Genomic DNA, 17,150 nt, shown 5'->3' with positions numbered 1-17,150 from the left:
TACCAAGCATTTACTTTTAAAAATAAATTTAGAGTACCCAATTCATTTTTTCCAATTAAGGGGCAATTTTAAAGTGGCCAAACCACCTATCCTGCACATCTTTGAATTATGGGGGCGAAACCCACGCAAACACGGGGAGAATGTGAAAATTCTATACGGACAAGAGCCGGGGTCGAACCTGGGACCTCGGCACTGTGAGGCAGCTGTGCTAACCACTGCACCACTGTGCTGCATACCAAGCATTTATTGTCCAATTTCAATACTGTCAAGCTTCTGAAAACTGGCCAAACTAATTTATACCATATTTCTGTCAACAGCAGTTGACATTAAATCAGTATGGTTTCAGACAGCCTCGTTCGCTTGCTAGCAATTGTTGATATGTTTGATTGGGGATCAAATCGCATGGCCAGATTTTCTGGCTCTTCCTTTTTTTAAATTCTTCCATTGGATCTGAGCATCGCTTGCATGGCCAGCATTTGTTGCGGATCCAAAACTGCCCTTGAACGGAATGGTTTGCAAGGTCATTTCAGAGGGCAGTTAAGAATCAACCACATTGCTGTGGATGTAAGGTTGACAAATTTCATTCCCTAAAGAACATTAGTAAACCAGATGGGTTTTTACAACAATCAACAATGGTTTCATGGTCACCATCAAACCTTTAATTCTAGATTTTTTTTAATTGAATTCAAAGTCCACCAGCTGCCAGCAAGGGATTTGAACCCAGGTCACCAGAGACACCTCAGGTATCTGGATTACTAGTCCAGCGACAATACCACTACGCCACTGCCTACCCTTCCTACAGGCAGGATTTCCGGCCCCATTAATGGCGATCTCCCTCAATGCTTTTCCCAGTAGTACGGCCAGCAAACAATGCAAAATGCCATTGACATCGATGGGACTCAAAGACCCTGCCATTGGCCAGTGCCGAGCCACCTCCACCACCAGAAAACCACAGAGAGATGGGGGCGGATGGAAAATGTCTTACCTTAGTTCAGAAAGAAAACATGGAATTCTCCACTCACACCAGTGGCGGGAATCATCATGGGTGGAAACACTTAATTTGGCTGGAGCAGTCTTGTCTGGAGCACAAGAAGCTGAAACAAGCCAGGTGAATCAACATTTTGAAGATATTCAGCCAGAGTCTGAAGGGGTTCTAACAAGGAGCCAAATCTGTTCCATTAAGCAAGTATTACCTGATGCCATACTGATTTTAGGATGGATTGAGAGCTGTCTGTTTCTTTTTTCTTATTTAGTGGGGAATTGATTAGTAGTGTTTAATGGGTAATTATGAGCTGTTCTCTTTGGGTATAAAGTTAAAGAGTTTAATACTGTATTCCTAATAAAGTTTTGTTTTAAAAATACCAATCCCGGGCAGCACGGTGGTGCAGTGGTTAGCATTGCAGCCTACGGCGCTGAGGACCTGGGTTTGATCCCGGTCCCAGGTCACTGTCTGCGAGGAATTTGCACATTCTCTCTGTGTCTGCGTGGGTTTCACCCCCCCACAACCCAAAGATGCACAGGGTAGGTGGATTGGCCACACTAAATTGCCCCTTAATTGAAATAAAAAATACATTTAGAGTACCCAATTATTTATTTCCAATTAAGGGGCAATTTAGGGTGGCCTATCCACATACCCTGCGCATCTTTGGGTTGTGGGGGTGAGACCCACGCAGACAGGGGGAGAATGTGCAAACTCCACACACGGAAAGTGACCCGGGGAACCATACTTTTCACTGTACCTCCGTATACGTGACAATAATTAAGTTAAATCAAAAAAAAGCAAAGGAAACGGAGAGATAAGCAATGCCAGAAGAAAAGGAAAAAGAGAGGGCTTTTCAAAAGGAAACGGAAAGGAGGAAGATTGAGGTGTAGAAATGGAAAAATTAGCAAAGGAAAAAAGAGATATGGAAAGAGAGAGAGAGAATTTGAATATTGGGAACCCACTGCAAGGAGAACGTCAACTTCTATGGCCTAACATATATTTTCTATAAGGAGGCAAGCATGTAACATAAATAACAATTTATGTAGGGGGGCACGCATCTGATTTAAGTGTCTATTTTCTATAATGGAACAAATGCACCTTTTCAGAGAACAGTATCTGTACAGGCGTAAAATAAATGAATTAATGGTACATTGTAGTTCTCACACACAAAACTGCAAAGCTGCATTCCCAATCTCAGAGAAGGCAGCAGTGGAGCATGTACACTTAACCCCCACATCATGATGCAATACAACATTTATATTAAAGGAATTTAATTACAAATAAACATATGAAATAAATGATGCTGAATTACAGACTGCTGTCTTTGTGTGAGACTGCTGGCTCTTTGTGCTCTCGGCTGGACAGAGTCAATTCTTCTTTGGGTGCCGTGTTGCTGCTCGGCCAAGATTGGGAGGTTTTCTGATGCTCCGGTAAACATGTGTCGGTTTCAGAAATACATTTCTGTTAGGAAACAAAGTGGCACCTATAAGTGTAAGCTTTATCATTGTCACATGAACTGATTCATATCCCACTTCTAGCTATCATATGAAACACACAGCTGGTTCTGGAACACAGGTGGTTGAGCAGTCTGTGACCTGAGCCAGCATCGTTTGTGGCTACATATTAACAGTGCAACATTAGTCGCACCTACACAGTGCCATTGATGTAACGTGTTGATGGAACATAGAAACATAGAAAATAGAAGCAGGAGGATGCCATTTGGCCCTCCATTCATTATGATCATGGCTGATCATCCAACTCAATAGCCTGATCCTGCCTTCCATCTTATTTTAATGAGCACCCTAGCAAGGCCCATTTCCCCACCCTATCTCCGTAACCCCACCTAACCTGCACATCTTTGGACACTAAGGGACTTTTTTAGCATGGCCAATCCACCTTACCTGCACATCTTTGGACTGCGGTTGGAAACCGGAGCATCTGGAAGAAATTGATGCAAGCACGGGAGAAAGTGCAAACTCCACACAGAGTCACCCTGGCGCTGTGAGGCAGCAGTGCTAACCACTGTCCCACCATGCCTTTTAGACTTGCGGAGCCTCCTTTCGCCTCCTTCCCACTTTATAAAAATATGCTCAACCCTAGCTTTAAACCATTTCTAGTCATCCGCACTCATCCCACTGTTAAGGAGCTAACAGATGTCTCCCTGTATTTGAAGGTTGCTCCACAAGTACAAGATTCTGTTATTACAGTGCAAAACAGCTGTCTGCAGCCTGAATGAGTGAGAGAAACTTTCCAAGCAATGTCTAAATAGGGGAGCTAAGGAGAGGGCAATCCATCAAATTACCATCCAACCATGGGCGGCACGGTGGCGCAGTGGTTAGCACTGCTGCCTCAAGGCGCCGAGATCCCAGGTTTGATCCTGGCGCTGGGTCACTGTCCGTGTGGTGTTAGCACATTCTCCCCGTGTCTGCGTGAGTCTCACCCCCACAACCCAATGATGTGGTAGATAGGCCACGCTAAATTTCCCCTTAACTGGAAAAAAAAATAATTGGATAAACAAATACCCTCCAACCCCCTCAATGCAGGGGTTCTGAATAGCAAACAGCCCCTTAATGATTGTCCAAGCCACCATATTCCTTGTGCCAGCATCAACTCATTTGCCAAGACGGCATCTTATACTAAACAAAGACAAAAGCTGCTGTTGTTATGTCCGAGCTCTGTAAGTACGTGTGGAACAGCAGCAATCTGATGGACAATACCAAACTGTGGCTCTTCTAGGTCAACATCCTCAGTGCACCTTTCACGAGAAATGAGAACTGGACAACAGATGCAAGGCAGAAGAAAAGGTTTAACAGTTTCCATCTTTGCTCACACAGACATATCCTTAGGATAAGGTTATCAGAGATCTGAGGGTATACTTATTGAACCTAGGGCAGCACAGTGGCCTAGTGGTTAGTGCAGCTGCCTCACAGCGCTGAGGTCCCAGGCTCGATCCCGGCTCTGGGTCACTGTCTGTGTGGAGTTTGCACATTCTCCCCATGTTTGTGTGGGTTTCAGCCCGATAACCCAAAGATGCTTCACAGCTCCAGGGTCCCAGGTTCAATTCCCGGCTGGGTCACTGTCTGTGTGGAGTCTGCACGTCCTCCCCGTGTGTGCGTGGGTTTCCTCCGGGTGCTCCGGTTTCCTCCCACAGTCCAAAGATGTGCGGGTTAGGTGGATTGGCCATGCTAAATTGCCCGTAGTGTCCTAATAGTAAGGTTAAGGGGGGGGGAGTTGTTGTGTTACGGGTATAGGGTGGATATGTGGATTTGAGTAGGGTGGTCATTGCTCGGCACAACATCGAGGGCCGAAGGGCCTGTTCTGTGCTGTACTGTTCTATGTTCTATATTCTATGTGCAGGGTAGGTGGATTGGCCACACTAAATTGCCCCTTAATTGGAAAAAAAATGTTCCATCTACCCTGCACATCTTTGGGTTGTGGGGGTGAGACCAATGCAGACACTGGGAGGATGTGGAAACTCCGTAGGGACAGTGACCCAGAGCCGGGATTGAATCTGGATCCACAACATTGTGAGGCAGCAGTGCTAACCACTGTGCCACAGTACCACAGTGGTTAGCACTCTTGCCTCACAGCTCCAGAGTCCCACGTTCAATTCCCGTGGCTTGGGTCACTGGCTGTGTGGAGTCTGCACATTTTCCTGTTGACAGGCCCCCCCCCCCCTCCCCCCACCCGGCATTTCTCCGACCCACAATGGGCCGAAGTCCTGCTGCGGTCATGCCGGTCCTGCCGGCGGGAATCAAAACACTTCCCTTAGCGGCGGGACTGGCGGCACGGGCGGGCTCCGGGGTCCTGGGGAGGGCGCGGGGCGATCTGGCCCTGGGGGGTGCCCCCACAGTGGCCTGGCCCGCGATCGGGGCCCACCGATCGGCGGGTGGGCCTGTGCCGTGGGTGGCACTCTTTTCCTTCCGCGTTGGCCATAGCTTTCACGATGGCAAACACGGAAGTGACCCCCTCCCCTGGATATGGACAGGGATGACATCAGCAGCCGCTGACGCTCTGGTGCATGCGCGGTCTTCCGCCGGCTGGTGAAATCCCTTCGGCCCCACCTGGCATGGCGCCAAAGGCCTTCCACGCCAGCCGGCGGGACGGGAACCACTCCGGCGCGGGCCTAGCCCCTCAAGGTGAGGACTTGGCCCCTAAAGGTGCAAAGAAATACGCACCTTTGGTGCGGTCCGACGCCGGAGTTGTTCACACCACTCCATCCCGCCGGGACCCCCGCCCCGCCAGATAGGGGAGAATCCCGGCCCTGATGTCTTTCTGTAAAAAGGGTTATTTTTTGTCTTACGGATGTTGCAAGGAAAGATTAAGAGTTACTTATTGTTCTCTGGGGGATTTATCGGCGTCCCAGGTTCAGTTCCCGGCTGGGCCACTGTCTGCGGAGTCTGCACGTCCTCCCCATGTGTGCGTGGGTTTCCTCCGGGTGCTCCGGTTTCCTCCCACAGTCCAAAGATGTGCGGGTTAGGTGGATTGGCCATGCTAAATTGCCCGTAGTGTCCTAAAAAGTAAGGTTAAGAGGGGGTTGTTTGGGTTACGGGTATGGGGTGGATTTGAGTGGGGTGATCATTGCTCGGCACAACATCGAGGGCCGAAGGGCCTGTTCTGTGCTGTACTGTTCTATGTTCTATGATAGTTGTTAAGATGTTGACTGTGGGTTTATAAAATGTTAACTGGTTTCATGAATAAACATTGTTTTAATTTAAAAGTACTTTAACTCTCTGTTGCACTACAGCTGTGTGCTCCCCATAACCACAATCTATTAAAAGTTGTGGGTCAGGTGAACTCCATGATACACTTTAGAGTTCTCTAAACCCTGGCCTATAACAGAGTGTTACTGCTCTCACTGTTACTGCATCCGTTGTTGGTGGCATGACTACGGGCTATCCTACTTCGAGAGCTGTAATTCAATATCTGGAATTTTCCTGCTCCAGCTCTCTTGGATCATGCCAGCAGCACGGATGAAACATTCCACATCTTAAACTGATGATTTTCTGATTATTAAAATTGATATTTGGAAAAACAAAAGGTTAGCAATACGTGATTGCTGGGTACTCACTCCCATTGGCTGCAAAACTGCACAATATTTTAAAATACTTTTGCTGGGGGATTTTGTCACATTCGTTCTGAGCTGAGAGCTTGTCAAGATCACTTCACTTGGTGATCGATTGACTTCGTATTACACTTACGTCTTTTGTCACTTTAGCTTCACCATTCCTTTGTCGGCTCCCAAACTCTATTTTGCTTCCGTGTGACTTATTTCCATGCATTGAATTAGATTCATTCTCGCACAAAGCTTTCTTCATTTTACAGGTCGCACAATATCGAATAAAGTAGAGCAATAGCAGGAGAGCCAAGAATGTGAAAATCAAATTGCCACCGATGAGCTGTTAGATATGGGTGAAGAGAAAAGAAGCTAAATTACACAACAACAACAGAACTGTTCTTTACTGGAGAGTTAATTGTCTGTGAGGAGCGACTTCTAGCATGAAGCTCACATCATCTGGAGCAGAAATCAGAGATAATTCTGATTTGGACAGTAGGGGAGTATGTGAATGAATTGTGTGCATGGCGGAGAGTGTGTGTGTGTGTGTGTGTGTATGTGGGATAGTATGTGTGTTTGCCAGAATGCGTGCGCATTTCTATGTGGATCAGTGTGTTTGAGATTTTGTATGGGATGAATGAGGAATGGGAGTGTAGCTAATTCCTCATTTTCATCATCCCGAACCTCTCCAACCACTATCATGCCTCCAAACGCTACTCTTCCATCCTTTTCAAATACTGCCACATCTTCGATCTATTCCAGCCACTCGAACTCCATGTCCAAGCTTCTCACATTCCCTACGCAAATCCCTTCAGCCTGCAACCTTATCTGTTCACAGTATTGAAACCACCCTAGTCAAACATCACTGGAATTAATTTACTGTGAATATGATTTGTTTTTGCTCCTCACCCTCCTCAGCTTTAGACACAAAGTTGGCCAGACAAATCCCATTCTGAAGTATGATTCGAAAGAAATCGGGACTATGCATTAAACATTGCAGGGTGTAACATGTTTTAAAAGATAGAGAGGGAAACAGGAGGTGGGGTATCTGTACTTATTCAGGATAACCATGGTAGTAAAAACATTGGGTTGGATTCTCCGATTCTGGGGCTATGTCCCTCAAACCGATGTGGGAACCGTGGCGTTTTACACCAGGGAAACTGGGGGCTAGCAGGATGGCACCCGGCTCTAGCTGCCGGTACGCACGGAGAATTGTCGGTTCCGTGGCCACGCATGCACACGGTGGCGGCCTGCAGCGGCCTGCAGCGACCTGCAGTGGCCGCCCCGTGCAACATGGCAGTTGCAGCCCGTGGACCCGGCCCGCAAAAGTGCTCCCCCTTTGGCCAGCTTGTGCGCCCCGGACCACCTTGCCCCCGCCCCCCCACAGTGCCGCCAGTCCCGAATAATGCCCCCCCCCCCGCCCCGTCGCTCATGGATCGGCCCTTCCACGACTGTGGCAGCGCTGGACTGAGTCCGCAGCGGCCATGCTGTGTTCCCGACGGATGAGACCATGAGAGACTCACGCCGTCGGGGAATTGGCCGGTCGGGAGCGGAGCATTGGTGGTGGGAGGGCGGGAGGGGGGGGGGGGGGGGGGGAGCGGGCCTCAGGCAATGTCCTTAGGCTGTTTGTACAGCGCGCGGTGTACTCTCTGAGTATGCCGCTTTGGAGGGGGGGGCGGAACATGGCGATAGCGGTGCCGCTCCCGGTCTGGTCAGAAACGTGGATTCTCCGGCCATTCGCCCGAACGCGATTTGGGCGTCGGCGACCGGAGATTCCAGCCCATTGTCTCGGACAGAAGACAGGAAGGGGAAAAATACAGATAACTACATCGACTTGGTTACTTAATAAAATTATTTTTTTCTGTTTTTAAAAATAGTCCATTTCTGGGCTCTTAAAAATGCTGCAGCCAATCACCTGCCACTTTGTGGAAGTTTCTGAGCAGATTACAAGTGAATAAATGTTAACACATCGAGCACCTTGGAATACAATATGGCTTGTATCGTATAATCATTGCAATCAGCTTATACAAAGGATAATAGATGATAAGTTTGTATCAGCCAGGTAGAAACAAGTGTAGAGCTATTTGTGACTCCCAATCTTCAATGTTGTACTAATGGCTTCACCGCTATGTGCTCCAAAAAGAACAAAAGGTTTCAAATGGGGGCCTCATTGTCTGAATAGCTGAACCTGAAATCATTCTCTCACAGGTCTCAGACTTCAGCTGTCTGATTTCCTTCAGAGACTAATGAATTTTACCTTCAGTCTCTGTTTGACCTCTGTTTACCAATTCAGCATCCAACAGGCAGCAGCAGAACAGGTTCTGTCCAGGTAAATTGCTAGACCTTTGTCTACGCTGTAAACTAATGGAACAATGGAACTTCTGTATCTGTGCCTTCAAGCCTAATTCATCTCTATGTGCCTTCTCCCATCATGGAAGTCGCCGCTTCTGGGAAGACAGATCACCCTGCAGCAGTACATCCCAGCTTACCTTTGAAGGAATACACCATTGGACTTTTGATTCTGGACTCCGGACACATAGAGCATAGAACAGTACAGCACAGAACAGGCCCTTCCGCCCTCAATGTTGTGCCGAGCAATGATCACCCTACTCAAACCCACGTATCCACCCTATACCCGTAACCCAACACCCCCCCCCCCCCCTTAACCTTACTTTTAAGGACACTACGGACAATTTAGCATGGCCAATCCACCTAACCCACACATCTTTGGACTGTGGGAGGAAACCGGAGCACCCGGAGGAAACCCACGCACACACGGGGAGGACGTGCAGACTCCGCACAGACAGTGACCCAGCCGGGAATCGAACCTGGGACCCTGGAACTGTGAAGCATTTATGCTAACCACCATGCTACCGTGCTGCCGTGCTGTATGAAACCATAACTCTTATTTTTATCATGTTCTTGCCCTGTACCCGTTTTCCTTCTTTTATTTATTGTGTGAGTGCAAAACGGGCCGGAAATTATGAAAATTCCTTCCTGCACGTGTGTAAAACAAAACACTCTTACTTTACATTATCACTAGTTTGCTGTGGGATTATTAATAGAGGATTGGATCACACCAAATTGAAGCGTTGGGGAAAGTACACCACCATTTATAAAGGGGAAAATCAGAAAGCAAAATCACTGCCCTGTTTACGGACAGGTAGTGAATGAAGAATTCAGGGCTGTTTAAATTAATTTCCCTCCCAGGCCGTAACTGATATTAGGAGCTGAAGTCCAGGAAACCCGAATTTGAATGGCCAAAGTCCAAGATTTTAAAACGAGCCTGAATTGAACATAGGGAGAGTTAATTGAAAGCTAAAGGAGGGGAATTCAGTGACTGGAACTAATTTGAAGACAAGTATCTTACCACAGCAAATGTTTCCAATGTCATGAGAGAGAAACATAGTAAATTATACTACAAATATGGGTATGGAAAAGAGGGTACGAACTAGTGAAATATTACACTCCCTAAATTGGGTACAACTTCCTGAGGCCCAAAAGCCTGAGGTGCCATAGAAACCATGAAGCCATAACCATTGACTCTGCTCCACCATTCCATGAGATCATGACTGATCTGATGTGATAATCCTCAACAAGGTAGGGGCCTCACGGTAGCATGGTGGTTAGCATCAATGCTTCACAGCTCCAGGGTCCCAGGTTCGATTCCTGGCTGGGTCACTGTCTGTGTGGAGTCTGCACGTCCTCCCCGTGTGTGCGTGGGTTTCCTCCGGGTGCTCCGGTTTCCTCCCACAGTCCAAAGATGTGCGGGTTAGGTGGATTGGCCATGCTAAATTGCCCGTAGTGTAAGGTTAATGGGTGGGGTTGTTTGGTTACCGGTATAGGGTGGATACATGGGTTTAAGTGGGGTGATCATTGCTCAGCACAACATCGAGGGCCGAAGGGCCTGTACTGTTCTATGTTCTATGTTCTAACTTTCCCGCCTTATCCCGCAATTTCAGAATTGCGTTTTCATTTGTAAGGGTAGCATTGTGGATAGCACAATCGCTTCACAGCTCCAGGGTCCCAGGTTCGATTCCGGCTTGGGTCACTGTCTGTGCGAAGTCTGCACATCCTCCCCGTGTGTGTGTGGGTTTCCTCCGGGTGCTCCGGTTTCCTCCCACAGTACCAAAGATGTGCAGGTTAGGTGGATTGGCCATGATAAATTGCCCTTAGTGTCCAAAACTGCCCTTAATGTTGGGTGGGGTTACTGGGTTATTGTGATAGGGTGGAGGTGTTGACCTTGGGTAGGGTGCTCTTTCCAAGAGCCGGTGCAGACTCGATGGGCCAAATGGCCTCCTTCTGCACTGTAAATTCTATGAAACTATCCCCATAGCCCTTGACACCCGACAAATCTGTCTACCTCAGCCTTGAACATAATTAATGATCCAGCCTCCGCAGCTCTCTGTGATGAAGAATTTCACAGATTTACTGCCCTCTGGGAGAAGAAATTCCTCCTCATCTCTGTCTGAAATGGGCGGCCCCCTTACTCTGAGATTATGTCCTGTGGTCCCAGACTGTCGCACAAGGGAAATAACCTCTCAGCATCTCCCCTGTCAAGCCCCCTGAGGAATTCTACATGTCTCAATAAGGCCGCCTCTCATTCGTCTAAACTCCAAAGAGTACAGGTTCAACCTATTCAATCTCTCATAGGTAAATCCCTCCAAACCCAGGATCAAGCTAGTGAACCTTTTCTGGACTGCCTCCAAAGCCAGAATATCTTTCCTTTGACAAAGGGACCAAACTTTTCACAGTATTTCAGGTGTGGTTTAACTAGTGCCATGAATATGTTTATCAAGAGTTTCCTATTTTTATATTCCACTCCCTTTGAAATAAAGGACAACATTCCATTTGCCTTCCCTATTACCTGCCGAACTTGCATGCTAACCTTTTGTGATTTATGCATGGGGGGCCCCAAATCTCTATGTTCTATAGGTTTCTGCAGTCTTTCTCCATTTAAATCACATTCAGCTCCTTTAATCTTCATACTAAAGTGCATAAGCTTACATTTTTCAACATTATATTTCAGCTGCCAAGTTTTTGCCCACTTGCTTAATCTGTCTATATCTCCCTGGTGTCATCCTCACCACTTGCCTTCCGACCTATTTTTGTGACTGTGGTGAATGTAACTTGGTAATTCACACTGTATTTACCAATACCTTGTAAGTGCAGTAGCGTTATCCGTCCACTAGGCGGAGTAGCTCTGGGAATGCTCAAGAGTTTGTACAGGGCTCCACCCTTGGCTCCGCCCACGACTCCTCCCCCCGGTGCTGCTGTATAAATACCTTTGTCCAGAGTCAACCTGCAGTTCATCGAGAGTTCGTCAACGGGTAACAGGCTGGCTCTGTAGTAAGTAGATTAAAACCACTGTTCATATCTAGAAGCACGTGTCTGGTGAATTGATGGTTCCATCAGTGACATCTGCAAGCTTGGTAATAGTACATTCACTTCCCTGGTCCGAGTCATTAATATAGGGCCAGGATTCTCTGTTGCGAGTCCACCCCATTAGTGGTGCTGGTGAGTAGGAGAATTTGGCGTACCATTTGGCAGCGGGATTCTCTGTTCCCGCTGCTTGTCAATGGGATTTACCATTGAAACCACCCATGCTACCAGGATACCCGGGGGCTGTGGCGTGCTGTCGGCAGGACCAGAGAATCCTGCCACCAGCAAATGGCTGGAGAATACCGCCCATTGTAAATAATTGAGGCCCTGAGGCACTCTGCTAGTTACAGTTTGCCATCCTGAAAATCCCTCTCTTATTCCTGTCTTCTATCAGCCAGCTGATCCTTTATCCAATCTAATATGCTACCCACAATGCCATGGGCTCTTACATTATTCAGTAACCTTTTGTGCGGCATGTTAGCGAACGTTTTCTGGAAATCCAAGAATATTACATCTACTGGTTCCCCTTCATCTACCCTGCTCATTACCACCTCAAAGAATTTGTCAGGCATGGTTTCCCCTTCATGAAGCCATGCTGACTCTACTTGGTTATATTATGTGTTTCTAAATGCTCTGCTCTTACATCCTTTATAGTAATTTTCCCAGTGAAGATGTCAGACTAACTGGCCTATAGTTACTTGTTTTTTTGTCTCCCTCCATTTTTGAATAAATTGGCAGTTTTCTTTTCCTTTGGGACTTTTCCAGAATTTAAGGATTCTAGGAAGTACACCATCAGTGGATCCACCATTTCTGCAGCTACTTCCTTTAATAGCCTAAGGTGCAACCCATCAGGTCCAGGGGACTTATCAACCTTTAGCCCCAACTTTTACAGAACTTATATATCAGTCCCTATCCAGGACAGAGAAGAATAATTAGAACCAAACAATGATTGGAGACCTGTATTCAAGATAGTTACCCAAGCCACAAAACAACTGGTTGCATTGGAAAGGAGGAGGAGGCTAGAGAAGGAGTTCCAGGAAAGAGAGAGAAAATCGAGAGGGAACAGGCTCATCAGAAAATGATGTTGCAGATTAAATCAAAAGTTCAAGAAGCAGAGGGGGAATTCCAAGGGGATTAAGCTACATTACAGGGAAATGCTATCTAAAATAGTGTGGCCCGAGAAGCTAGAACAGTCCAGAGAGGCTGAACAACCCAACCGATTTCAGCAAAACTCTAGCAGTCCGACAGCAGGCAAAATAACCCATCAGGGGAAATGTGCCTCTGGGAAAGCCAGCTAGATTTAAAAATGCTAAGATCAGGCCAGTGAAATTGAATGCGATTCTGAGGGGGCCCCCAGAATCTAAAGTAGATTCCCAAGTACCCCAGAATTAAATAGGGACCAGCTAGTCCAACCCCTGTGAGCGAGGATATCTCCAAAGATACAGGGCAGTGCAGGGTCCTGAAATGGGAAAAGCAGTTTAAAAAGAAGCCTGTACTCCTGCAGGATGAGCAGGATACCTGGCTAGCCCTCGTCATCTTTCCAACCTTAGAGGGGGAAAAGGGAACAAAGAACAAAGAAAATTACAACACAGGAACAGGCCCTTCGAACCTCCCAGCCTGCACCGATCCAGATCCTTTATCTAAACCTGTCTCCTATTTTCCAAGGTCTACTTCCCTCTGTTCCCGCCCGTTCATATACCCATCCAGATGCCTCTTAAATGATGCTATCGTGCCGGCATCTACCACCTCTGCTGGTAAAGCATTCCAGGCACCCACCACCCTCTGCGTAAAAAACTTTCTACGCACCTCTCCCTTAAACTTTCCCCCTCTCACTTTGAAATTGTGACCCCTTGTAACTGACACCCCCACTCTTGGAAAAAGCTTGTTGCTATCCACCCTGTCCATACCTCTCATAATTTTGTAGACCTCAATCAGGTCCCCCCTCAACCTCCGTCTTTCCAATGAAAACAATCCTAATCTACTCAACCTTTCTTCATAGCTAGCCCCCTCCATACCAGGCAACATCCTGGTGAACCTCCTCTGCACCCTCTCCAAAGCATCCACATCCTTCTGGCGACCAAAACTGCACGCAGTATTCCAAATGTGGCCTAACCAAAGTCTTATACAACTGTAACATGACCTGCCGACTCTTGTACTCAATACCCCGTCCGATGGTAGGTCCTAAATATTCTTGCAGATGGTGACGAATACGCCTCGCCAGGTTGGTGAGGTGCAGGGCAGAGCTGCAGGAGTTTGGCAGCCACCAGAGGGCAGTAGTGTCCCAAAACACACCATACCGGAAGAGGGACCCAACCAGTCTGGACCTCATGTTCACCCACCATTATACAGAACTGCAAGAGACTGAACAAAGTTAACTAACCCTCCCTCAACAGCACTGCAGCCATACCTGGTATGGATGCATCGAATGTGGAATTAGCGTTTGTGGATGGGGTGCAAATTAAGTTTTGTCCTGCATGGTGTCGAGCTTTTTGAGGATTGTTGGAGCTGCACTCATCCAGGCAAGTGGAGAATATGTCATCACACTCCTAAGTTGCACCTTGTAGATGGTGGATAAGCGTTGGGGAGAGTCAGGGGGTGAGTTATTCGTCACAAGAGTCCCAGCCTCTGGCCTGCTCTTGCAGCCACAGAACTTTTAAATGGCTTGTCCAGTTCAGTTTCTGGTCAATAGTGTTTCCCAATGTGTTGACAGTGGGGGATTCAGCGATGAGAATGGCGTGGAATGTCAAGGGGAGATGGTTAAATTCTCTCTTGCTGGAGATGGTCATTGCCTGGCACTTACGTGGCGTGAATGTTAAATATGCAGACAAATTACGGACTTTAGTATGAAAGAGTGGTAAATCCTGCAGGAACTACTCTGCCATTGGGGCTGGAAGAGGTATGTAAAGGGGATAGGGTTCTACAACATGTACAAAACTCCTTTCTAACCAACATGTAAAAAGACTAACAAGGAAAGATTTGCTATCAAATCCAGTTAATAGGAACTAACCCAGAGCAGATTCAGGAAGTAAAAGTGGAAAAACAACTGCGCAATTGCAACCCAGAAAATGCAATGTTTTAAGTTGATTACAGAGAAGAATGTAAATCTGATTTAAAAAAAACAAGCTTATAGGTTAGAGAAAGACTGATCTTGTGGGACTGAGAATAGAACTTCAGAAAATAACATTTGCAACTATTGGCAAGGAACGATTTCTAACAACAATAGGAAACATTTAAAGGCATGTTCAACAGAGCGCAGCTAATATATATTCCACTGACTAACCAGGAGGGGGATTCCTTGGACAGACAGAGACATAAGGGAACAATTGAGGGGTAGGAAAGAGGCAATAGATAGCAAAGGAGATCTGTCTGAAGAGATTAGGTGAGAAGTCGAAAAATAATCAGGAGTGTCAAGTAAAGCTATAAAAATAAATTATTAAGCAATTATTGGGGCAGCACGGTAGCACAAGTGGATAGCACAGTGGCTTCACAGTGTCAGGGTCCCAGGTTCAATTCCCGGCTTGGGTCACTGTCTGTGCGGAGTCAGTATGTTCTCCCTGTGTCTGCGTGGGCTTCCTCCAGGTGCTCCGGTTTCCTCCCACAGTCCAAAGACGTGCAGGGGTAGGTGGATTGGCCATGATAAATTGCCCTTAGTGACCAAAAAAGATTAGGAGGGGTTATTGGGTTACGGGGATAGGGTGGAAGTGAGGGCTTAAGTGGGTTGATGCAGACTCGATGGACTGAATAGCCTCCTTCTGCACTGTATGTTCTACGTTCTACAAAGTACAACAGTGAAATCAAGGGACAGATAGCATAATGCCACAGGTAATGATAGAGAGGTGACAGATATATTAAATACTAACTTTGGCTCAGTTTCTACCAGGACGATTGGAAAGGCAGCTGTGACATTGGATGATGAGTAAAGAGGTAAGTGCATTGACGAATAAAGAAAGGGATTCTATTGAAAACAAACTGAAAAAACTCAAAGAGGATAAAACCCCAGGCTGCATTGGTTGCATCCATATAGTTTAAAATAATCTAGGGAAGAGGTGGTACAGCTAATGTTATTCCATTTAGAAAAAAATAATCTTTATTGTCACGGGTAAACACTGCAATGAAGTTACTGTGAAAAGCCCCTAGTCGCCACATTCCGGCGCCTGTTCGGGTTCGCAGAGGGAGAATTCAGAATGTCCAAATTACCTAACAAGCACGTCTTTCGGGACCTGTGGGAGGAAACCGGAGCACCCGAAGGAAACCCACGCAGACTCCGCACAGACAGCAACCCAAGCCAGGAATCGAGCCTGGGACCCCGGAGCTGTGAAGCAATTGTGCTAATCACTATGCTACCGTGCTGCCCAGAGTCCCACCCCAGAATCTTTAGTCATCTATCTCCACACTGAACTCCTCGAGGTTACTGCATGTCTCTCCTACACTAGAGTTACTCCAGGTCTCCCAATCTCCTGATGATTGACATAATCTGTAGGTTAGCCTCATACCCCACTCTGATCTGATCTCTAATTGTGAAACAGTCTGAAATGCTTGAAAGGTGCTGTGGAAATGGAAGTAGCTGTTCTATATTTTCCATTACAATTACTGGTTAGAACAAACATTTAAAGGAATTGCTCACCCGTGATTTATCGCAGTGACGTTGCTGTCCAGATATGAAATGATGGGGATCGCCTTTGCAGTTGAATTCGGCGCATGTTGTATTCTTCACTTTTTCATCTTTCATGATCTCAGCACAGGTATAATAATCACCGTCCAAAAACAAGATGGAGAGCCACAGTACTGGTGCCATCAATATTCTAAAGAACGAAATGACAGGGGTAATATCACATTGGTGACCCTTTTCTGGCTCCTTTTCTGGAGTCTTTTCTGGATCCTCCATGTCCATCTCTGCTGGCCCCTGCCCTGGTGTCCTTTTCTTTGCTGTGCTTCCACACCTACAACACCAATAACATTGGTGTAATTCAAAGTGCAGCAGTAGGCTCATCATTAGCAATATTAGTGAAGGGAACAGAAAAAACATCCAGGCATAGATAAAATTTGCTTCCGTGGAACACGGACACGGAATATGTTTTTCAAGGAGCTCTTCCAATCCATAAAGGATTAGAAACAGTACAGTATTCTGAATGACTACGACTGAGTTATTGTTTTGAAGGAATTCTTTTAGTTGACTGATGATGCCAAGATCCATTCCTGCTCTGCCGGTAATATCCAGCAGTAACTCCAGCACTCAGAACAGCTGAGGTATGCAGTGAATCACTGAGGAGTTTATAATAAGATCTGTGAAGCTCCGCCCAAGAGTTCTTGAAGTTGACCACACATGTTGAAACATCTTTCGTTCACTCTTGTCTCCCCTAATTTTGATGTAAATTCATAGAACTACAAGAACAGAACGGGCAAGTATCACAGATTTCTCAATAAATTCATGTTATTCCTTTATTATTCAAAGAATGATATTCAGTCAGTCAGATAGACTCTGGTCTAGCAGTTTGCAACATCTCCGTCATCTATGGATTGAAAGAAAGAAGTTACATTCAGTTAGTTCCTTTCTAAATTTCCCAAAAGGGCCCAAAATGAGTCACATTTGAGGAACAGCCAATTCTGTTTCTATCAACAGCAATGAGATGAATAACATTTTGGGCGAGAAAGACATTGGGCAGGACATTGGCAGTTTGGGCACTGGAGAATTCACAGTTTCCCATATCTCTAGGTCTGAAAACACATCAT

At 46.5% G+C, this 17,150-nt stretch overlaps 1 protein-coding gene across 1 annotated transcript; it reads right to left on the bottom strand.

Annotated features, from left to right (window-relative positions):
- Window positions 1-1,672: 1,672 nt before the first annotated feature.
- On the bottom strand, window positions 1,673-16,926 carry LOC119976290 (calcium homeostasis modulator protein 5-like). Its single transcript, XM_038816710.1, has 3 exons — window positions 16,045-16,926; window positions 6,184-6,381; window positions 1,673-2,443 (listed from the first exon to the last, which is right to left on the bottom strand). Exons 1-3 carry the CDS (start codon window positions 16,612-16,614, stop codon window positions 2,291-2,293), a joined length of 921 nt encoding a protein of 306 aa, XP_038672638.1. The 5' UTR covers window positions 16,615-16,926; the 3' UTR covers window positions 1,673-2,290.
- Window positions 16,927-17,150: the final 224 nt, after the last annotated feature.

This window comes from Scyliorhinus canicula, chromosome 13, assembly GCF_902713615.1.
Source record: "Scyliorhinus canicula chromosome 13, sScyCan1.1, whole genome shotgun sequence".
Lineage (NCBI taxonomy): Eukaryota > Metazoa > Chordata > Chondrichthyes > Carcharhiniformes > Scyliorhinidae > Scyliorhinus > Scyliorhinus canicula.
The sequence above is the reverse complement of the archived record's forward strand: the minus strand, read 5'-3'. Positions and strand labels throughout refer to the sequence as shown.

What these genes read in the sequence shown, in the direction of transcription:
- LOC119976290 (XM_038816710.1), bottom strand. Translation starts at nt 16,614, where the DNA reads ATGGATCTTGGCATCATCAGTCAACTAAAAGAATTCCTTCAAAACAAT. An exon ending in GTCACTGCGATAAATCACGG is followed by an intron (nt 6,382 to 16,044) that starts GTGAGCAATTCC and finishes CATATCTAACAG; the next exon opens with CTCATCGGTGGCAATTTGAT. An exon ending in AAGCTAAAGTGACAAAAGAC is followed by an intron (nt 2,444 to 6,183) that starts GTAAGTGTAATA and finishes GTTTCCTAACAG; the next exon opens with AAATGTATTTCTGAAACCGA.